Genomic DNA, 24,932 nt, shown 5'->3' with positions numbered 1-24,932 from the left:
TTATCCACATGCAGCAACATGTTCCCCTGACCGCTACTAAAGTATCTAATGTACTTTCTGAATGATTTTTCCATAGAAAAATCTTATTTATACAAGTGCCTTAAATCTTAGGATTCCCCTTCAGTCTTACTGAGCAACTGAAATTATATTAGAGATGTACTGAAGTTGATAAATGTCTGACTGAAATGTCAAGTGCTTTTGCATTTTAGAAGGATCACAGCATTGGGTACAGCATGGACATAATGTTTTTTGAATGAATGGAAAAATCTCTTAAAATACATCAGCATCAGATAACACAAAGCTGAAACACTGATTCATATGAACAAATTACCCTGTTACGGTTCTTTTAAACTTAGTAAATATGCCAAGAAATGTTTCCAGATATAATCTCATGACGTATCTCCATCAAGAAACACTGCTCACTACCCAGGTGATGGCCTCCCATGTCTAATATGCTACATTCATAGTGAGCCTCAAAAGAAGAGCAATACATTCTTCTAATTGCTGGAAAAAGAAAATATATTTTTACTATGCTGAAAGAATGCAGAATACATTATATATGAGACACAATTGCTGAAAAAAATATATTTTTGCTACAGTGATGTAATGCAGCATACATTACATATACAACATAATTGGAGGGAAAAACAAAACATTATTTAAATTTAACTTTCTAGAGTTGTCATTATTTATTATTTACTCTACCAGGCAGTAAATGAATTTCAGATTAGTGTGATTTACATATTTAGTATTTGATAAAAATGATTTAATACATTTTATTACAAATATGTTTTTAAACCTATTATACAACACATTTTAAAGTGGTGTATGACTACACTTATCTTCCAAAATGAAGTTGCTATGCTAATGTAGAAAAGAAAAAAAAAATCAATACCCTTATATTGAGAGAAAAGAATAACCTGGTAGGAAGGGGACTAGACATAGATGACATGAGTTCCAGTTTTGCACCTTGATAAATTATATCATATGTGAATGAACAGTAACTTACTGTTTTGGGTTTAAGTCTTCAACTGTTAGAAAGATTGCACGGTTTAGGAGAGGAACAAGGGAATGAAAAATAAGTAGTGTTCTACACTAACTCAAAGGGATACGTGCATCCCTATGTTCACTGCAGCACTATTTACAAAAGCCAAGTTATGGAAATAACTTAAGTATCCTAGGACAGAGGAACATAGTAAGAAGATGTGGTATATATACCAAAACGGAATAATACATATCCATAAAATGGATGAACTCTTGCCATTTACAGTATTATGGATGGAACTGGAGGGGACTATGCTAAGCAAAATAAGCCATAGGGAGAAAAACAAATAACAGATGGTTTCCATTATATATGGAATAAAAAGAAACAACAACAAAAAAGAGAAGATAAGACAAAATAAATCAAAAATAAATCCTAGAAATCTGATTACAGAATTGAGGCTAGAATTGAGAGGGGAAGGGAAGAGAGCGGAGAAAGAATTGAGGAGACAGTCTAATGGTCCATGGTGGAGGACTATGGGTGATGTGTGGTGGTGGGTGTGGTGTGGTAACACGCATCTGAAGAGGTCTGATTCGAAACATATACAGTGTGGTAAACCAATGTTACCTTAAAAAAATAAGAAATGAAGATACTATAATTATATATACATCTCCATAACCATATACATGTGTGTATATAGACATATATATCATATAAAGTGTTCTGTAATGTAAAGTTATCACACTTATCAGAGAGTTCTATTTTATAATGGCAGTTCTCTGCTTATGACCTGCAAATACTTCTTTCATGAGTTATTATTTGAGATTCATCCTTTCCTCTCTGTTTCATACTTTAGGTTGCTGTTCTCACTGGCTTTCTTTATTGTCTTACAATCCAACGTTGGGCCAATTCCCTAAGGTTCAGCTGCATCTACATCCTTTACCTGTTCCTTAGCCTACTTGGTTTCTGTGACTACTGTGCATGACTTAAAGAGTAGAAGTTTTGATATGTATGTCCTAGTTCAACTCTCAGCTTCTCTGCTTGCTAGTCCTGAGGTTTGAATAGATTAGTTCTAAACTAAGCAATTCATTTACTTATCACTAAAATGTTCTTTTATAAGGGCTTTGTGAGTATTCATGAGTTATACATATGTATAGTACTCAGCACAGTATAGGAACAAAGCATGTATTTAACATAAGTTTGGTAATATTTACTATTACGAATGTTATTAGCAATGTTTCTACTTCTGCTACCACAATTAGTACCCCAGTGAGTTAGCAAACTCTTTGCTATTGATAGGGGGACCATTTGCCATTTTTTGCTTGAAGTGCAACTACAAGTGCTCTGTTGTTGCAAATATATTTTCCTGGATCACTGTCTATACTTTGGTGAGCATGTTTTAAATTATAACGTTAAAATTGTCTTATTTGTAATGTTAAAAAATCAGGATTTGATATAAAAATGGCTACTTTCTGTCTACATCTTTATTCATATAAAATAGTGGCCCTCAAATAGAGATAATCTTGTTATCCAGGGACACTGCCCAAAGTCTGGAGATATTTTGTTAGTCACAACTGCGGGGAGCTTACTAACATCTAGAGAGTAGAGTCATAAACATCCCACAGTGCACAGGATGGCTCTTCACAATAAAGAAGAATCTGGTTCACACAAAATGGCAATTGTGTCAAGACTGAAGTTTTGACAAAAGGGATCATGGGTATTGTTCAAGGGTCTAGGTTGGACCAGTCTGTCTGGCCATCATTGTCTTAATACTTTCCTTTTTTGACATTTATCCACTCTCTTCCTTGACTTCTAGTTCCACATTTTTAACTAAGTCCTTGATATGTGTCTTATCTAAAACTTTTTTTCCTGCCCCAAATTACATACTTTTGTCTTTTCTATTTCTATTACTGGTCACCAGCTTGAAACACAAGCTACACTTGAATTAATGATTGCCCTATTTTATCATATCTGTCCTTTCTTGTCCATTTCCAACAATTTATTCCTGCAGTCATTCATCACTTTCCCAGGTTATAGAAATTTTACCTGAGTTATTTCCCCATCTCCAGATTTTTCATACAGACCTATCTGTATGAAGCAGTTAACTGTGATAATAACAGCTTTATTTATTGGTTAGTCCTAAAATCTTTAAAATTTTAAAAGATCAAATTATTTACTTTAGAAGTCAAGGCCTTTGCTAAATTTGTTTACATCAATTCTTGTAATCTTTTTCTAGTATCTTTTTACGACCTGGCCCAAACCAGACACCTTCTACTGTACTAGACATTTTAAATGCTACTTCTTCCATGAAGCCATTCCTAATGATCCTAGGTAGACCTAATGGAAGCTATTGCTCTGACCTTTAACTCCTTGTAGCATGAGGTTTGTACCTCTCCTCATACCATTACCCACACTCATGTTGTAGCCCTCCTCTTTGGCCTTTAAGTTCTATTCACATTGCTGTATCTTCCAGAGCACATACCATGGGGCTGTATTAACCAACTAACTGACATTCGAAAAAAATTTGTTGCAGCTGTACTCTTTTATTAGCTAATACGGATTTACGGTGCTTTTTTATTGGTTGTTGTTTTTTGTCATTTAGTGTATTACTGCAAACTATTTGCACAATCTGTTCTTGAAAATGATCTCCATTTTACCTATACTTTAAATGAACTAGTTCAATCTCCATAATTTGTAATAAGGTCTTATTATTAAATTGGGCTCCTTACTGAGTCTGCTGTTATATAGCAAGGATAAGTTTTAGTTGCCATTGTCTAATTTATTAATTTTCTTTAAAGAAAACAATAATAAAAGTAAAAAGATCCCAGTTAAAATCTAGTTTCTTCATGCAGTTTATTCTCCTATTGAGTTGCTTTACTTTATGATCCTTAAATCACCCTAGGGTGACAGAACATTTTATATTTAAAAGTGTTTCATAATTTTATATAAAGATTGTATTTATTTGTAATGAAGCTTCCCTACAGATGAATATAAGCTAATCAATCAAATAATTGATTGTCTCATTTTGTTATTTTCAATAACTAATGATTTACTTAAGTTTTTGTCTTTTTAGAATAATTTTTGGTGATTTAAAATTTTTTTTAATGTTTTCATAGAAGAACTGAGATGTAGGTCAGAAGTGCGGGGGGTAAGAGGATTCACCAGAGACCATGGGATATCATACAATGAATATCTTACAGTGATTCACTAGAGAGCAGAACAGGTGGATTTACTAAAATATATTGCTAAGGGGAGCCGCAGGAGAGACAGGAGAGGTCTGCTGTGCCATGTGGGTTAGCTCCCTGGCTCGGGATTGAACTCAGGCTGTCACGGTGACAGTGCTGAGACAAGAAAGGCCCAAGGTTTTATTTTGAAGATCACATGAAAACAGATATCCCTCATCAGTGGGAGTTTTAATTTATAGTAATCATTAAGAGTATAACAACCATATTTCTATCACCAGAAAACCAAATATTTATATATATATTTTTATAAAGCAGTGAATTAAACAAAGATAATTCTTTCTGGTTTAGCTGTCTCTCTTTTCTTTGTCCCAGTAAAAAAAGGATCAAAATGTCTAGTTTTAAGAAGTCGATCATATTTAGAAGCCCTGATCTTATCTAAAGAAAGCTCTTCCCTTCAACCTACTTTCCTTCCATAAAGAAATGTGAGTCAGGGCACAGCGGTTGAGCGCTGGGTTGCAAAGCTGCCCGCAGCCTCTGCAGCGCCGGTTCGATCCCCGGCTGCTCCCCGGCCACCGGGCGAGGGTCCCACATAGAGCGCAGACCTCTCCTGCCGCCCGCTGCTCCCCTCAGCAGTGTACTTCGTCAGTCTGCCTGCTCTGCTCCCCGCTCTGGATCTGGTGAATTCTCTCACCCTCCCGCGCTTCTGACTGTACCCAGTGCTTGTATAAATAAATAAATAAATAAATCTTTAAAAAAAAAAAAAAAAAAAAAGAAATGTGAGTCATGACCAACTTTGCTGACCATGCTATAAAAAAAGACTGATAATAAATTTTCTTCCACAAGCTTGTGCTTTACATTTTTTTTTAGAATGCTTATTTTTCACTAGCATTGTAGTAAATCTATAAATTTTAGGGGTTTAATGTGTATTTCATAAAAGACAATGAAGAATAGATAGATAGAAAATCAAGAAAACTAAAACTAAAATTTAGTGTCTACTGTATGCCAGGTACTTTACACAATTATTTCATTTAACCTTCACAAACTTTCTATGATATAGACACTCATAACTTTTTCCATATGAAGAAAGTGAGTTTAATACTTGACTGTTATTGATGAATGTCACTCAGTTAGCTTTTGCCTGTCTTAAAGTCCTACTTGCTATTATTGCGTGCCCTGAAATTCACTGTAAGATATCAGGTGGTCTATTATTCATTAGTGATCTTCATATAATCTATATCAAGCTAAAAAGTCAAATCAAATCATGGTATCATTGGCAATCTTCTACTTGCAATTAAAAATATGGATAACTCCTTAATCCTGGTCAATGTGGCAGTAAGTTTAGTGTCAGTTGTTCTTACTTTTTTATATAAGCCCAAAGGCAAGGAGGAAAAATTAGTCTCTTAAAAAGGGTTTCTTCAATAAACTATCATGCTGACAAATTAAATGACAGTAACCTTTCAACAGCTGACAGCCTAGCAGGGGACCTGTTAACATGTGCATTAGGGCAGACTGATAGGTTTAATTGGCAGTCATGCCTAAAAACCTGCAGAGGAATTGATGCTGAATGAATCATTTCTTTCAGCAATATTCAGCAGTTTGAATGCAACAATGCAACCAAAGACTCTTAAAGTTGTTCTATTTATTGTTGAAACCAACCGACCAAGTGATTACTTTCATTTTATTTTCTAAAATTGTGTGCTTTTACTGAACACCATCATTAAAAAATGCTTCAAATAAAAGACTTCTTACCAAATTTTCCCATATCTCAAACTGGAAGGTGTTAGAAGTGGACGAAGTCGTGAGGAATAAATCTAGAAGAAAAATAACAGCATTGTAAGTCTTGTTACCGATGTGAGCACTTAAAAACAGAAGAAATGTAATCCATAAAATAGTGATTAACACACCTGTTCTTAAACACATTTTAAATTATATTTTAATGAGTTTGATCCTATCAAAGAAAAGAAAGGAGAGACCAGAGATATGGTGAAAGAGGGACGATACAGGGCTCATATCATCAACTCATTTAGTACCAAACCATACCTACACAAAGACAACAGTCCCTGGAGGAATGCCAGATGACCATTGTATGCATAAAGAGGGGAAACATAGCAAAGAGAGCAGGAAAAATTTATATCTAACTGTGTTGGAGTCTTACTGAATGCAAAGCAACCCAAGAAAGGGAGAGGTGGCTGCCTCTGTGTTACTGACTACAGAGCTCAGGTCTGCATCAGGAACCTTAGAATACAGGGACTGTGCAGTAGAGAAGAGCACACCTATTTGGTGTGCATATCAAAGGGTTCTACCTATGCAGTGCTATAGTAGACCAGTGCCTACAAGGGCAGAGGCTATATTGACTCCCTGACTTGAATATTTGGAGCCTGATCCAGAGGTGCAGGCTAGATTAACTCCCCTGTGTGTCCTGTCCACACAGTAGAGCTTCTTCTAAACAGCTGGGAGTGAGATTATGCAAGACACCTGCATCACACCCTCCCAGGGTCAAAGCCAAGATAACAATCACGTAAGGAGCATTTTGCCATAACCAGAGTTCAAAGGACCCTGACAACAGCAAGTGATTCAAAACCAGAAAGGTGAAGTACACAAACACAGTCGTGACTTTGAACCAGAATCCAATCCTGGCGCTGGAACTATTGAGAGAGGATTGATGCAGGGGAGACATTCCTGCAAACTTTAAGAAACACACCCCTCATTCTCCTGTAATCAGAACCAGGGCAGTAGCCTGTCTGCAGTGCAGATAAGCAGCTCTCTGATCATTTTGTTCCTGTCTGCACCCCTTGGGGCAGAGGGTAATTGGCAGAGGGTTATTAATGGTCTTAGATTCTGTATACCAGAGTTGAACCACAGTTGAGAGGTTGACACTATCCTGAGATTACTGACTGAGAAGTTGGCCTGGGGAGAGGGCCAGTACAGATCCCAACCCACCCATTGGGATATCCCAGCCCTTAGGAGGCTTAAACATTTGATACCCTCTATACTCACTAGCAGCAACCTCTCGGTACACTGCTGCCTTGGCTTCCATTTCCTACTCCTTGCTGGCAACGGAGCTCTGGTTATCTGAACAGGTTCAGGTGTTAGTCTTTGTGGCAATAGAAACCCAGGAATCCCATTTTAACTATCTGGGATTATATCCTACAACCTATAAATGTCATATAAGACCAACTTACCAAGACAAGAAAAGATTTCTTCTTATCTGTAGCCATAAAAACTAAAAAATGAGGAGACAGAGAAACTAAAAATGATAGAACAGAAAATTAGAAGAAAAGTATGAATCCAGCAGAACTGTGTAACTTGCCTGATGAGGAGCTTAAGGTAATAATTATAACTATGCTTGGTGAAATAAGAAAAATAATGGATGAGCAAAGCAGGAATATAACAAAGAGAAAATATGAAAATACTTCAAATGGAATTAAAGGACATTAGAAAGCCATAACTGAATTAAAAAATATGATAGCAGGCAAATTAGGCAAATGCAAGTAGCTGATAGAATCAGCGAGCTTGGAAAACATAAATAGACTAGAAAAGTGAAAACAGTATCAAAAAGAATGAAAACAGCATTAAAATCTCTTTGAGATAATTTAAAGCAAAACAACAGCTGTATCATGGGGATCCTAGTAAGAGATGAGAAAGGCATCAGAAGTTTATTTAAAGAAATAATAGCTGAGAATCTCCCTAATCTGGGGGAGGAAACACATATCCTGATCCATGAGGCCCAAAGAGTCTCCCCCAAAAATAATTCCAAACACATACCCCAAGGCACATTATAATTAAATTGACAAAAACATGTGGCAAAGAAAGGATACTAAAAGCATCCACAGAAAGAGTTACATACATGGGAATACCTATTAGACTATCTGCAAACCTCAGCAGAAATCTTGCTGGTAAGATGGGAATGGCAGGAAATATTTAAAGCCCTTAAAGAAAAGAATTTCCAACTTAGAATACTTTATCTGGTCAGACTATGATTCAGACTATATAGATATATATCCCCCCTTCAGTCTTATATATTATAATATATATTATATATTATGTGATATATATGGTTCTAGTATGTATATATTAGAACGAGTCTGCTATATGTATTATATATGTGAGACATATATACATGAGTTCTTTTTTTTTTTTAAAGATTTATTTTATTTATACAAGAGTTGGGGTACAGGCGAGAGTCATGGGAGAGTGAACAGACTCACCAGAGACAGAGCAGAGAGCAGAACAGGCAGACAGACTGAAAGCACTGCTGAGGAGAGCAGTGGGCGAGTCAGGAGAGGTCTGCCTCGCCATGTGGGATTCTCCCTGGATGGATGGGAATCGAACTGGCACTGTGGAGGCTACGGACAGCTTCACAGCACTGTGCTCAACCCGCTGGGCCACTGGGGAGGCCCTATTGTGTACTATTATTATCTTATACATTTTGAAAAATCTTTAACATTTTTATCCTAAGTTAGATTGTTTTTTAAAAAAGATATTCTTACCATAATCACATTTTGCTTTCCCACCCTAAAGGCAACACTTACCTATCTATATATCATAGTTAAGTTTTAGCATCATTTTATTTTATTTTAAATATTTATTAATTTATGCATATAAGAACTGGGGTACAGGCCAGAGGGGTAGTAGGGGGGTGAGAGGATTTTACTAGAGACAGAGTGGGTAACAGAACAGGCAGATCAACTGAAATACACTGCTGAGGGATATAGCAGGCAAGTCAGGAGAGGTCTGCTGCGCCATGTGGGTAGCTCCTTGGCTGGGGATTCAACTTGTTGCAGCAGTGGCTGCGGATAACTTCATAGTGCCGCATCTTAACCCCTTAACTGGGAGGCCCCAGTTATAGCATCATTTTAAATCACACTATTATAGCATCCATGTTAAATGAACAAATAATTCTACTACCTTCATATGTTCCATTAAAAACAAGACAACAGGTCCAAAATGGAGTCACTTATACTAAGTCCCACACCACCAAATCAAAATTTATCTTAACCACATTTTCAGCTTCTCTCAGAAATGTATCATAAATGAGTCACTGAGGAATCACCAGAGCAGCATTAGAGGTAATCTTCCTGATAGACCCCTCTCTTCACACCCTACTGGAAGTGACCTTGCTACAACCAATCCACCTTAACTAGACTTCTTGTCCCAACTCCCTTCTGTATATCAAAGTCTCATTTTGTACAACTGCTTAGAACTCCTTCCTATCTGCTAGTTGGCATGCTGCTGATTGAATCCTTGAATGAAGTCAATAAGATCTTTAAAATTTAGTTGAATTTCAACACAAAGAAAATTTTTTACTAAAAAGTGAGAGAATTTTAATAATTTTTTTGAAAAACAATAAATTGACAGTCAAATTAAACATCCTATTTAAGCAAAGTCCATTATGAACTGCGAATCTATTCCAGTAGAAGCACTTATTATGTTCACATAATAGCAATTTTACTCAGTGAATATATGAAATTTTAAAATAATGAGTTGACTCATAGGAATATTAAAATGACATTACTCTTGTGTTTTAAAAAATGGCAATTATTTTAAAAAAGGGAAATTATTCACAGTGATGTGAGGACCATGTTACTTTTTAAAAAGGGATTTTTTTCTATCTTAAATATGTTTAGAAAACTATCACTCACATTTTAATGTGTTTTCTGTAAGGGTTTCTTATTAATTTAATGAAGCTAATTTATGTAATAATTATAATGAAGATTTTCATAGATTCCCTAGAAAGCTAAATAATTTGTTCACTTTTATAAATAATGGAACTCAAAACTCCTGACTCTGAGTAAGTGGAGTCATTCTTTTATGTCAATGTATCAAAAAATGCTGCATTTATTTTTACCACATTAAGGATGGCTTGCCTGTGGATACAGAAATGTAGTCTTTCATGGTGATAATTTCTTTACTCTTTCAAACACACACTCCCAATAAAGTGTTAACTTTCAAGCTCATCTAAGAACTCTCCTAAATAATGTCTTTGATTTACACATACTGTACATACAGCAAACCTCCTCTACTCCCAGGTATCCTTCATGTTGTCCATAGCATGATTTAAAAAAAGTACAAATTTGATCTCATTCTTTCTTTTGCAGGAGATAGGGAAAGTCTTCTAATCTGTCATGTGAAAACCCAATTACCTACATTTCCTGCTACCGCCTCTCAAGACACTTGAACTCTAGACAAAGTAACCACTTACTTGCTTCTGCACAAGTCCTTACTTTCTCTTTGTAGTTTCCTCTCAGAGATAAATGGTGAACTAATTCTTCAAAATTAGCTTAGATATCTCCATCCTTCATTTCTCCAGGTATAGTTTTAAATCCAGGATATCTCTATTGTCCCATCATTACAATGTGGTATCATATTCTAGTTACACATCTGTTTTTTTCTAAACTTCTTGAGGGGAGAAGTCATGCCTAATTGATATCTCTGTGGTTTCTATGTTCTTGGAAATAGTATGGGTTCAAATAATTGTTGAATGAATATTTGTGTCCCAAATACATATAGTGGTTCCTGCAATTTGCTAAAATTGTCTAAAAATAGATTATTCTATTCTTTAAAATAGGAAATTATTCTATTCTTTAAATGGAAATTCTTGGGAAAAGAAAGGTCTTATGTTAGAACATTTCATTAAAAATAAAAGTATGACTGATCACAGTAACAACTGTACTAGGACTGTTAAAAGGCTGTTACATATTATCTGAAATGTGGATAATCATTATTAGAAAGTGATTAGGGATTAACACAGATATTTCTAAGAATCACTGACAGCCATAACAATGCAAAACTCTGAGCTATTTGAAAGAAGCAAAATCCAGAAAAGAGGCAATTATGCTAGTACATAACAAAACATAGGTGAATTTGTTCAAGCTGAAAATATCACGTTGTTAAAAATACTTAACCCATTTGAAAATAATGAGGAGGGATCTTTCCAAGGAGGGATCAAAGGCTCATTTCCTTGATAAACCAATTAGCTTCATGGGATTGGAAGAGCTACTCTGTTACCATTAATGACCAATCAAGGATAGAGAGGAGTGGCAAATAGTTACCGCAACCTGTCATTATGCTGGAGAATTAACATAAAGTGATACTAATGTTGTTTTAGTCTCAGCAAATTTTTGAACAACAAAGATTTGCTGTTGTTTCATTCATATTTAGAAAATATAGAAAGTATAATGGAAATTTTTATTGATTCTATTTTTATCGTGTCATTACTTATATAAGACTTTGAAAAATAGCAAAGCTATATGTGAAATTAGAAGTACCCTGTCAAAGAGATTTTCAAAAAAAGTTCAAATCACTATTCAATTATATAAAAAACATGATATCAGAAAAATAAATGATTCATTATCTGGAGAAATAAAAATAGAGAAAATTATTAACAATTCAATATAAAGAATCTTGCTGCAGTCTTTGAAATAAGAATGAAATAATAGCTAGAAAAAAATTCAGTCAACAAAGCAGTAGAGTTCTCACCCTCCCACATGGATCAGACTAATTCACACCAAAAAATTAAGGGAAATGTACTCAATGAAATTGTAACATGTCACCTATATTCACTGAGGAATGAAGGACTTATTCCCTCAGGAATTCCTTTTGGCAGATTGCCCTAAGTCCTCAGCCCTTTTGCAATAGCTTTGGCTGAATAATGCTACCTTGCTAAAGGCTGTGTCCCTTTCTGGGGCAGTCTGCATTCAATAACAGTTCAGAGGAATAAAGTTAGAACTTCCTCACCAAAACTCAGGACAACTCAGTAAGGCCAGTCCCATTCAGAGGTTCCAGAGTTGGTAAGGCTTGTATTGACACCAAATCAGCCCAACTGCTGCCTTCCCTTCCTTCCACTGCTATTCACTATGAGAACATTCCCTAAAATTAAACTTCCTATCTACTAATTCTCATCTCAGTGTCTTCCCAGAAACCCTCTCTATAACCGTTAATGCAAAAAGTGATTTGAGAAGGCAGACACTAAAACTTTGGAGTTGGGTCACCTAATATGGGGATGGCTGTAAGAATTACTTCACTGGGGAGAAGCAGTACACAAACAGCAGAACTATCTTTTTACTGGTCTGTTCATGGGCATATTCTGGTGGAAGAGAATGCAATAGTGGGTGTGATATTTCAGGCTTCTTGAGAAATATGGGGTATCCACTAATTATATGGGCAGTGGAATTAGACAGTTATTGTTAAGCTCAATTAGGGGAAATCTAGAACCAACACAAAGGTCAAGCATGATAGATCAGAAATTAAAAGCTAAGAATGAAAACCAAACGGCCTTTTGGGTAGCAATTAAAGAGATCTTATCCCCCCTGCAGCAAAGGTGAAAGCTGAGAATCAAGACTAGATATTAATGTTAAGAGTAGAAGCACGTCCAAGAAGCTTAAATTATCAACCTAAGTATCATAATCTGTACTGTTTCCATGCCTGTTATTCTACAGTTAGGACATAGTTGGGAAAGAATGATACCTGACCTATGGTATGGGATCATTGGATGATCAATCTGAGAATCTTGAATCCCCAGACTCACTTGAACCCACAGAGCCTACAGAAGTAAGTTTACACTTCACTATTAAAGGCTGGCATTCGCTCCCGTTTGGAGATGATGGAGAAGTTTCTGTTAACACTAGGCAATATGTTTCCCCATTCCTACAGTCTGCTCCACCTTCACTCCTGGATACTAGGCCAAAAATTAGGGTTAAGTTACAGTTACAACATAACCTGATCAGAAATATGATGGACACGTAAGGGGAAAGGGAATATAGGTGAAAATAAGGTGAGGAACTAACATGTCCTGACAGGTGTCAGGAGAATAGTATGAGAATATGTTGTGAGAGAGCTTGATTTAGGCAAGTGGTGATGGATGGGACAATGGGGTGCACATTGTGATAGAGTTAAAAGCTGGGTCAACATGAATACCATTAACTTCTTTTACCCTAGAAGCAGCAATTCATTTTATAGGCATTGGCACATATTCTGGATATGGGTTTGCCTTTTTTATCTTGAAAACTAACTTTATAAATGCTGATCAATACAATATGATATAATTGACATCACTGGTATTCACTTGAAGAAATAATCCTTCACAAAAGATCTCATTATGAATTAGTGAAAATTCAGGATATAAATCCCAAACTCAATTAAACTCTTTTCCATTATATTGTTCTAATATGAAGAATAGTAAAAATATTCAATGCACATGCAGCTTCTTCCCTAGAAAACAGACACAAAGGCAAGTGCATACAAAAATGTTTAATGTTTTGTACTTCAATTATCTCCATTCATAATGTGAATGGATTAGCTACTGCATTTTAGTATTGCCAAGTGTGGCACAGACATCCCTTCAAATGAAGAGCTGTTTGGTTAAAGCTGGCAGCAAAAGGAAGCTTTAAGAGCTTTAGAAAGTTAAATTGGATGTATGTGAGCTAAACAAGGTTATGAAAAATTAAAGGAAAGTTTAATTATTAAAAATGAACACCTAACACCCCTTTAATATTCTATGGTGAAGGAAGAGGTTAAAAGTTGTGATTTCTGGCATTGCATCCTTTCAGTGTGAAGTGTTGACATTTTGAGAAAAATATTCAATGGAAAATTTTTAAATATTCATAATGTCAATATATTCAGAGTTCCTGCATAAAGAAATTTCCCTTGGATGAGGAGAGTCACTACACTTCCAAAGAAGTAATACTGTGGTTCATTTTGAAAAATAAAGTTAATAAAACATTTGAAACATTTTCTGCAACCTTCAGGCATTTCCACAAAGAATGGTTCAAAGAAGAATCATAATCTGTACTGTTTCCATGCTTGAGCCAGAAGGCTGTGTTAAGCCAGTTTTTACATCTGTTCTATAGTACTGTACAGTTTTTCTTAGGCCTGGTTATATTAGTGCAATGTAAATGCATAGAAGGAAAATATCTGTCACCTGCTTCCGCTTGTGTTCATAAAAATGTACACTGGAGGCCATCTGACTGCCGAAATCATTAAGATAAACCAGTCAATGTCAACAACACTTCCCTTGCAGCAGCAACAGTTTAATTGCATTCAGTAGCTGAGAGGTCATCAACTCAGATGCTGTAAGGCAAGAGGCCCTAAGTTAAATAAAATGTCCTAGTGCAACCAAGACTGTAAACTAGAAAAAGGCACAGAGCACACAAACTGACTAAGGGACTCAAATGGGATACAGTAAGAATAAGGAGACTTAGGGCTTCCCTGGTGGCACAAGGGGTTAAGATGCAGCACTATGAAGCTATCCTCAATCACTGTGGCATGAGTTCAATCCCTGGAGGTGACCCACATGGCGCAGCAGATCTCTCCTGTCTCACCTGCTGCTCCCCTCAGCAGTGTATTTCAGTCAATCTGCTTGTTCTGTTCCCTACTCTGTCTCTGGTGAATCTTCTCATCCCCACCCCCCAAGCCGCACCTCTGGCCTGTACCCTAGTTCTTGTATGCATAAATAAATAAATCTTTAAAAAAAAAAAGAATAAGGAGACTTAGATGAAACAGAAAGAGCCTATCACTGTTCAAGGACAGAAACATTTTGGCTCTTGTCAATTGTTATGGAAATATGATTTTTACATAGGCAAAAACATATTTAAAAAATATTGAAACCTGGGCCTCCCCAGGTGAGTGCTGGGCTGCGAAGCTGCCCGCAGCCTCTGCAGTGCCGGTTCCATCCCCGGCAGCTGGGCGAGGGTCCCACATGGCACGCAGACCTCTCCTGCCACCTGCTGCTCTCCTCAGCAGTGTACTTTGTCTGCCTGTTCTGTTCTCTGCTCTGGCTCTGGTGAATTCTCTCATCCTCCCGTGCTTCTGACTGTACCCAGTGCTTGTATAAATAAATAAATCTTAAAAAAAAAATATTGAAACCTAATTCAAAATATTTTAAGAAATGTGCAAAAAGAAAACATTAATAACATATCTGTAGATTTAATTTGAATCACATGTACTAGTGAAACCTCTGATAGCCTATTTCTTTGGTTATACATTTATTTGTAGAGAACCAAATCTTCCTTCATTTCCCTATATCAAATAACACCACCAAATAATATTCTGTACAGATGCACTAATTTAGATGCACTAATTAGATGATATAAGAGCCTATTTGAGTGGGTCCCCTTCATAAGAGACTATTCTTCAGAAGAAGTCTAAATTCCTCAGAATCACTTTAAAATTTCACTTTAATGAAGTACTTTAATGAAGAATGTGATAAGGTATAGAAAATAGCTGCCATATTTAAAAAAAAGTCACAGAAAACACTTTAATTTTTTTTTATAAAGTTGAACTCTTTTTTTTTTTTTAAGATTTATTTATTTATTTATACAAGCACTGGGCACAGTCAGAAGCATGGGAGGGTGAGAGAATTAGCCAGAGCGGGGAGCAGAACAGGCAGAGTGACGAAATACAATGCTGAGGTGTGCAGCGAGCAGGAGAGGTCTGCACGCTATGTGGGACCCTCGCCCTGCGGCCGGAGATCAAACCGGAGCTGCAGAGGCTGCAGGCAGCCTCACAGCCCAGTGCTCAACCGCAGCGCCACCAGGGCATTTTAATTTTAATTCACCCATACATTTTCATTTTTTTTGTGTGCTAATAAGACAGTCTTTAAGGATATATAAGAGAACAGCACAACACAGTACAAAAGAAGGGAATGTTGGATTCCAGTGAAGACACTAACAGGGCACAACTAGAAAATCAAACAGAAGCAGTAATCATTTCATAAAGAATGAAATTAGACATTTATATTTGATCAGAATATTTCTTTTAAGCTTTAAAAGTCCAGCAAAAGGGAATTTGCAACAGAGGATGTTTTTATCAAAAAACATACTGGTTCAACCACAGGAGAAGCGGAGAGTATACCTGCCTATCCAGTCGGGCAAACATTACAAGCAAATGCCAAGGCAGTCAGGTCTCAGTGTTGATGTCACAGTAGCTAAGGAGTTTGAAGGGAACTCTGGTTCTACCAGGACTGGTCTCTCAACTTAGGCTCTTATCAAAGCTGCTTTACATTTTCATCAGGTCAAAGCTTTACCTGGAGAGTTCATTCCAGAGAAGTCTCATGTTGCTGGTTTTAATGGGTAATGGACTCAAAAGTGGCTCCTAGCAGACTCCACCATTCCTAGGAGAGGTTCTACTAAAATTTCACTTTTTAAGTAAATAATCTATCTAGAATTTCCTTTTCTTTTTCTTTCCTATTTTGAAATATTTGGCTCAAAATGATGATTTGCTAGGCTTAGCAAAGACTTCTGGTTACATCTAACTACAGTCATTGTATAAAAGATACAGAGACACAGTTACTAGCCTCTGGAACACAGGTACACATTATCACAAACTGAAAATCCTTACTGCTGGGTAAAATAATATATTCCTAATCTGCCTTCCTTTATCAGTCAAATCATCATCAGAAGCACTTCTCTACTTCTCTTGTAAGAAAAAAAAAGGTTCCATTTATTTTTTTCAGATTGTATATGAACATGAAAATCCTAGGTAATAGGATTTTCACATAATAGGCTGCTGTCAGCAAATGATGATTGGAGCCTATTAATGACCCTCAGATAGAATGTTAAAGGAGTTATAATTTTCATTTGACAAGGATTATTAACAAATGAGGAATGGATACATTTTAAACACTACATTTTCAATACAGGAAGTTTATTTTTCAATAACTTGTTATGTTGAATTTTAAGAGAAATGTAATCAAGGTAAATATGGTAAGTTAATGCTTTTCAAATTAGTAATATTTTGAATTCTAATGTTATATGCATATCTCAATTGATGTCACATGTTTTCCCTACTCCTATGAGGTCAATGTCTTAAGGAATCTGGGGGAGTTTGCAATTTAAATGTTTTGAATCTTGTAATGTTTCTAAGGGCTAACAGATATTAATTCAAGTTTCTAATATGAGAAGACACTCCACCTTTTAGAAGAGTCCTCTAAGTTTCAAAGGTAAAGAATTCATTAGAGATGATAATACATAATGATGAAAAAACCTGGAGAACAGGAACCTGGCATTAATCACTGCTAAAATTTTCAGATTTTCCATCAACTCTCATTAAAGTAAATTTACTTAAATGAAGGTTTTATAATACAAATTTTAGAACTGCAGTTGGTCTGTTTTTTCTTAAGGCAATGAAGTCAGTTTGCATTCATTTGGTTTATGCAATAAGGCTACCTACTTCATTAGTCCCTTTTGTTCCAAAATCCTGATCTTTCTATCATGTCCACCTATTCCTCAATTATAAAATTATAAAGTAGGCAGCCTTGCTAATTGCTCAAGAGCCAACAGCTGCCTACATAAGCATTGTCTAAAAATGGTAATTTGGGCTGAATCATGGCATGTTGGATTTCTGAGTGCTTATTTCCTCTGAAAGAAAAGATGTATGTCAGTCTATACTGACGTGAAAGGATTTCTCCCCCAAACATATGCATTTCTGTCTCAATGCTTCGATTTTAATGGAATTCTTAATTTTTACTACATCTTGAACTCCAATGCAGGGGATTTGGATTAGAGAAGAAACCTCAATTTTGTTCACAAAAACAGTGGTTAAGCAGTCAAAATCAAATCCAACCTGAAAGTAATTTATTTCTTAAGTGATGCAACTCAATCAAGATGATGATGAATGCTCTAAAAATTATGAGTCAAAACTGTTGGTCTCTCTGATAGCTGCTATGTCAAACTGAAACACAAAACACAGTACAGACTACCAGCAGAGTTTAATAGATTTTTTCCTCTTTGGTAAACCCAAGGGTGGGACAGTTAAACATACAAAGTGAGTTATTTAAAATGATATAAACTCAGTCACTGAAAAGCAATCCTCAAACAGTAAGCCGTTATGTACTATCCAGTCTAGAAACTCTTGATTTGTATATTGTCTTCTCTTCTTAACTGGTCTTTCTATGCACCAGACAGGATATTTCTGCAGACTAGAATGTCAGTGTCCTTAATTAAGTGACCCATTTATGTATGGTTTTTGCCCATCATTTCTGGAACATTCTGGAATGGATTATTTTTGTTGGATCTAGAACAGTATAGTGATAAAATGCTTGTGTAATAAATTCCAGTAACTTGGAAAAAACAAACCATTAACTTCCCTGGTCTTCTTTTCCTTGCCTATACAATAATGTAGTTAAGACTACGTGACTTTTTGCGGTTTCTCCTCTATTACACTCCCCTCATTCAATATCTTTTCAGCACCTCTTATGTGCTTGACACTCATATCAGACAAACACAAATGAGGCGTGCTCCTTGCTTGAGGTGCTTTCTGTTCCTGGAATAGACATATGTGAAAACAGACAAATATCATGTGGCAGTGGCTCTGCTAGATTTATGAATATGTATGATGGGAACTGAATTGGCAGAAGTACGCAAGGCTGGGGGGGAGTAGGGGAGTTTGGTTTCCCTGAGAAGGTGACATTTGTGTTTGTCAGAAACTTAATAGCTAATCAGTGTCAGAAGTTAGGATATCCAAAACATGACATTTTGTGCTTTAGAAAGCTTTAAATATACAGAGAATGTTAAAAACCAAACAATCAGAACATTATGAACTTAAAACAACTTGTTAAAATAGGGAGATAGCTCATGGCTTCTAACTGATTCAAAAACAAGCATTAGGTAAAGCTTACCATCTTATTGTTATATATACAAAACACACTTGATAATTACAAAAATTGTTCAAATAGCTATACTAGCTGTACAAAATCTGAAGTTAATAATTCTGACAAGTAAATAATGTCCTAAAGATTATTGAATATGATTATTTCCCCAAACTTCACACGTGAAATTATACACATATTTCTCTTGCTGCAGAAACAAGTATAGTACTGATTAGGCATAAACATTAAGTGTATATTAAAAAAAAATTAAGTGTATATTAAATGCATTAAAACTTTCTTCCAAAGAGCTATGTGAAATAATTTAAGAAATTTGATGTTAACTCCAAAAGTACATCTTTAATGGTAGGGAAGTAGACAGTTATAATGCAAATAGTAAACCTTATAGTGATTAATAAACCTCCGATTAATCTTCTTTTAACTCTATCTTCCCCACCTGTTGTAACAGTAGAATGCTATTTATAGTCATATGAAGAGTGCTCACTTCTACAAGAGACTTAACCTTTCTTTTTTAATGTCAAAGGGACTTACATAAGAATCAGAAATTCAGCATTTAAAACTGAAAACCTAATTAAAATGCCATACTACAAACAAGAAAGGAATCTGGGATGGCAATATGTGGAGCTAGAGCCATAGACCTGCTCCTCAGCAAAACAAGCATAATTGGGGAGAATCAGTTTAATAATGCAACCACTTAATGTCTCTGCAAACTGTTTTAAGATGAAGCAGATGAGGAAACATTCTTCATAGCAGATGAAGAAACATTCAAGAAAATATATCCAAACTTGGTAAGAAATGTGAGTTTGTAGTATTTGAACCACGACCTGCTCACTCCCTTCCCTTTCCTAGGTCAGTGAGATGCAAACTCTGCTCCAGGCAGCAGCAGCCAAGAACAAAGGGCTCTCTTTCTCCCCAGCCACCAATCAAGCTATTCATCAAAACCATTCTATCCCTCTAGTGTAGTCAAGGTATGCTATGTTTCTGAAGGGGGCAGACGCCAACATTTCTTGTTCTCCCTCAGAATGTGTTGCGGAGGTCACATCCCAAGCCAGTGCAGATGAGAGATCAGGGAATCCCTTCTCCAATTCAGCCTCCACTCATAATGTGGAGGATCTCGACCTTAGGAGCGCACTGCAAAACAGTAGGGTCCTGATCACTCACATCCCAGTTCATTTGTAGGCTGTTGGCAAACACGTTAAAGAGACAGGCCAAGAAAATTAGAAGTTACCATCCCCAACCTGCTCTCTGCTCCTAAAGTAGGTGTGTCATTTGCAGGGAAGTAGAGTCTTTGTGCTAGCTGTGGAGCCATGGCTCAAAGATTTTGCCAAAGAGAGGCAAGCTTCATCTTAGAGTGCTCCAAAGCTCTTTTTTGAGGAATTGGCTTGAAAGGGAGGAAGCTTAAGCCTAAGGGAAAGCAATTAAGAGACAACTGTCAGCTTCAGGGAAGAAAATAAGCTAAACTAAAGGGAGAAGTAAAAATCTTCCTGAGGTCTGAACAACCTAAAACATTGATCAATAAAACTAACCTGCAAAGGAATCCAACTTTAATTATATCAGACTATGGAGCGATTTATACCCCAAGGTATTGTTAAAAATAATAGAGCATCCAGCTGGCTATTAGTGGAGCCTAACAGCCCAATGTAATCAGGGACAGAGACAAACAGGGCCCTACTAAAACTACTCTCATCCCAAGGGTGATTAGGTACATGTCTAAAACTATAGACTCAGGAGAAACATCAGCCAACTAGTAGAGAGAAAAGAAACAAAATAATACAAAGGGAAGCCAACCTAGGAAAGTAGTGGCACTGTCATTGAGATGACAAGGAAAGTCACATGGTCCCCAGAATTTCCTGAATCTCTAACAACAGCTAAGGACATGTCCATCTAATGCATTTACTTCTTTTATGACCTTATCACACTTGAGGGTGCCTAAGGCTCTATTCCTCTAGGGTAATTAGATAATAGTATAATGCTATTTAGTATAAACAATATAAGCAAACAAAATAAATATCCAAGAGTTGTACTGTAAGTTCTACTACTTACCAAGACAGCAACTGCACTGGCAAAATCTGTCTGCTACAGCTATTTTGGAATTCTGTAGTCTACTGACGGCTCACAACTTCCAGAAGACTTTCATGGTAAAATTAATTTTGGTCATTATTAGCTTTCTGCACAGTATTAGTTACCCATCCCCCATATCCTAGCTCCTTGGAAGGCAGCTGTCTATGTGTTCCTGGAGTAGCATGCATGCAGTTTGCAAGATTCAGGATGGGCTAAAAGGGCCCCTCCCTACAAGTATCAGGATTTGTTTTTGGATTGCTGCTTCTCATTACAGATGTAGAGAGAAAGAAGAGGGATGCCACTGCATTATCTCTTCTCATTGTTGCAGCCCCATTCTTCCACTGAAGTGACTTCCAGAGGATTTAAGGGTCAGTGCCCTCTCAAATTGCACCCAACCTCAACCTACAACTCATTTCCTTTTTTAATCTTTTTAGCAGTCAGATATTCAAAAGTAGCATATTCAAAAGCAACTACATATATTGGAGAAATTAAACAGCGATTGTAAATATTCAGGGAAGATCTTCCCAGATCTTTTCTGGGTCTCTGCCTTAAGTTTTAAAAAGATAGATATTATACAAAGTTATCTTCTCTGATCACACCAGAATATAGTCAGAAATCAATAGAATTAAAACCTGAAATTCACAAATTTGTGGAAATTAAACATATTCCTTAAAAAACTCAATGAATTGAAGAACTCAAAAAGGAAGTTAGAAAATACTTAGAAATAAAAAAATGAAAACACAACATTATAAAACATAAAGGACACAGCAAAAGCAATGCTAAAGGGAAAATGTCTAATTACAAATACATCAAAAAACAAGAATGATCTCAAGTTTATAATCTTACTTTAAAACTTAAAGAACTAGAAAATGACAAACTAAATCTCAGGTTAGTAAAAGGAATAAAATAATAAAAATCAGAGATAAAGCAGCAAGCAGAAAAATAGTAGAAAATATCAATGAAAAAAATTGTTTCTTTAAAAAGATCAACAAAATTGACAAACGTTTATTAAATGAAATAAGGGAAAAAATGGGAAAAGGCACAAATTACTACAATCAAATGATTGTGGGAGAAAAAAGAAGAAAGGCACAAAACATAGTATAAATACAATATTATTCAACTCTAAAAAGAAAGGGAATTCTGCTGTATGCTACAACATGGATAAACCTTGAAGATATGGTAGATGAGATGAATTTGTCATTGAAATAGCAAAACCACCATGACTTCACTTATATAAGATACTCAGAGTTGTTAAAATCACAACAGACAAAGTAGAACACTAAGTTGTCAGGGGCTGGGTGGGTGGGAGAAAGGGAACTATTATTGTTAAATGTGTATGAAGCTTCAGTTTTACAAGATAATGGTAGTACTATGCAATGAATGATGCATAGTGATGCATCACTGGTGATGACAGGACAACAATAAGAATGTATTCACTGTCATTGAACTGTACACTAAAAATAGCTAGGTGGTACATTTTATGTTATATGCACAAAAAAAAATTAATTCTTACCAAAAAAGTGTCATTATGTCACCATCATTGTATAGTTAGTTGTTAAATATAAGCCCAAAGAAACTTAAACTTAATATATTTACAGGTGAGTGTTACATAAAATATGCAACTGCTAGCTTAAGTCTCTTTAGGTAAACTGAGTACTTGATTATGAAAACAGATTAAAAGCCATCCTTTGGGACAGTAAACATTTTATACACTGTGGTATGTATACTAGAATTACCATTTATCTAGGAGTAAACTAGAAATGATTCTGTCAGCAATGGGAAAGTATTTACTCAGTATAAGCAAGACTTCAGAACTCATTATTCTAGTTCTAGAAACAAAAGTTTCTAATAATCCTCCGGTAGGAATATGTAGACTAATATATAGAATAAAAAGTATACGCATGTATGTGAAGAACTTAATATTTTGTTTATTTACACTCTAAATGTTTTATGTCAGTGAAACCATTTATTTCTCTCATCTGCATCTTATTTTTTTGTGTAGAAGACTGGGGTGTAGGCCAGAGGGGCAGGGGGTGAGAGAATTCACCAGAGCCAGAGAGGGAGCAGAACAAGCAGATCCACTGAAATACACTGCTGAGGGGAGCAGCAGGCGAGACAGGAGAGGTCTGCTGTGCCATGTGGTCACCTCCCTGGCAGGGACTGAATATAGGTAGCAGCAGTGATAGTGCTGAGACTTAAGCCTTAGGCCACCAGGGAAGCCCTGCATTTTATATTTAATAAATATTAACTCTGGCCTAAGTAGACAGAAAAATTTTAAGTTAGTTCTAACTGAGCTATCTTATAAATATTCTCTGTGCTGTTTTTGAGGGGGAAAAAATGTGTGTGTTATATGTATATTTGGCATACTGGTCATCATTATTAAATCACATTACTAAATCAGTGGGAAAATTTACATGCTTTTAAATCAGTTGACTGTTTACAACCCTCTACTTCAGCTAGTTCTCTCTTCCTTGGAGCTTTGTTTTATAATCTGTCGTGATTCACTCACATAGACTAATTCCATTTTAAAACTTATTTCAGAAACAAAATTCTATTTCACTTTAAATAAAAGCAACATACATTAAAAAAAAAAAAAAAAAAATACACTGTCTTGGAGGATCCTGACAAGCATGCATTTCCCAGAGAGTTAAAGTGATGGTTCTTTCAAAATTCAAATAAAAAATTTAGACCTATACAAAGAAAACTATAAAACACTGTTAAAAGAAATAGACAAAGACACAAAGAAATGGAAAGACATCGCCTGCTCATGGATAGGAAGATTTAACATTATCAAAATGGCCATCCTACCAAAAGCAATTTACAGATTCATTGCTATTCCAATAAAAATTTCAATGTTATTCTTCAAAGAAATAGAACAATTATTGCTGAAATTCATATGGAATCACCAAAACCCCTAATAGCCAAAGCTCTCCTGAAAAAAAAGAAGGGAATGGAGGCATCATACTCCCAGATTTCAAACTATACTACAAAGCCATGATAATCAAAACTGCATGGTATTGGAACAAGAACACACACATGGACCAATGGAACAGAATAGAAAATCTAGAAATAAACCCACAGATTTATGGTCAACTAATCTTTGACAAAGGAGTAAAGAATATGCACTGGACCAAAGAAAGTTTGTTTAATAAATGGTGCTGGAAAAACTGGGTCGCTACATGCAAAAGAACGAAGCTTGATTACTACCTCACAGCATGCAAAAAACCAACTCAAAATAGATTAAAGAACTAGACATAAGACCTGAAACCAGGTCTTGATGAGACTCAAAAAAAAAAAAAAAAGAAAAGAAAAACTGACTGTTCCCCGCTCTGTCTCTGGTGAATCCTCTCATCCTTGGTTCTTGTATAAATAAATAAATAAATAAATAAATCTTTAAAAAAATTGGGCAGAAGAGCTAAAAAGAAACTTCTCTGAAGAGGAAATGCAAATGGCCAACAGGCATATGAAAAAATGTTCAACATCACTTGTAATCAGGGAAATGCAAATCAAAACTACCATGAGATACCATCTTACACCAGTGAGAATGGCACATATTAAAAAAAGTAGCAACAACAAATGTTGGCGAGGTTGTGGAAAAAAGGAACTCTCCTGCACTGTTGGTGGGAGTGCAAAGTGGTTCAACCGCTATGGAGAGCTGTGTGGAGATTTCTGGACCTACTAAACATAGAGCTTCCATATGATCCAGCAATTCCACTCCTAGGGATTTACCCAAAGGACACAGAAACATCAATTCCAAAGAGCACCTGCACCCCTATGTTTATAGCAGCACTATTTACAATAGCTAAGCTTTGGAAACAAACCAAATGCCCAAAAATAGATGACTGGATCAAGAAGACGTGGTACATATACACCATGGAATATTACTCAGCATTCAAAAAAGATAAACACATGCAATTTGCAGCAACATGGATGGAGCTGGAAGGGATCATGCTCAGTGAAATAAGCCAGAAAGAAAAAGAAAAATACCGGATGGTCTTACTCATAGCAGGAATCTAGAAAACTTACATAAGGGACCAGGAAAAAGAGTAACTATAAGAAAGAAAATATCAAAATCGACAAACAACTATGAACCAGAGACACT

At 35.9% G+C, this 24,932-nt stretch overlaps 1 protein-coding gene across 1 annotated transcript in view; it reads right to left on the bottom strand.

Moving 5' to 3' along the window:
• The window catches only part of ITFG1 (integrin alpha FG-GAP repeat containing 1), a gene marked incomplete at its 3' end in the record, with an annotated part of 219,716 nt that overhangs the window by 137,455 nt on the left and 57,329 nt on the right, over positions 1 to 24,932 (bottom strand). The window contains exon 7 of the mRNA XM_084257596.1: positions 5,917 to 5,978. Within this exon, the coding sequence (XP_084113722.1) occupies positions 5,917 to 5,978 (62 nt within the window). The remainder of the gene's footprint in view (positions 1 to 5,916; positions 5,979 to 24,932) is intronic.

The sequence above is a fragment of the Talpa europaea genome (genome assembly GCF_964194135.1).
Source record: "Talpa europaea genome assembly, chromosome: 16".
Taxonomy (NCBI): domain Eukaryota; kingdom Metazoa; phylum Chordata; class Mammalia; order Eulipotyphla; family Talpidae; genus Talpa; species Talpa europaea.
Note: the sequence above shows the minus strand (reverse complement) of the source record. Positions and strands in the feature narration are given on the sequence as shown.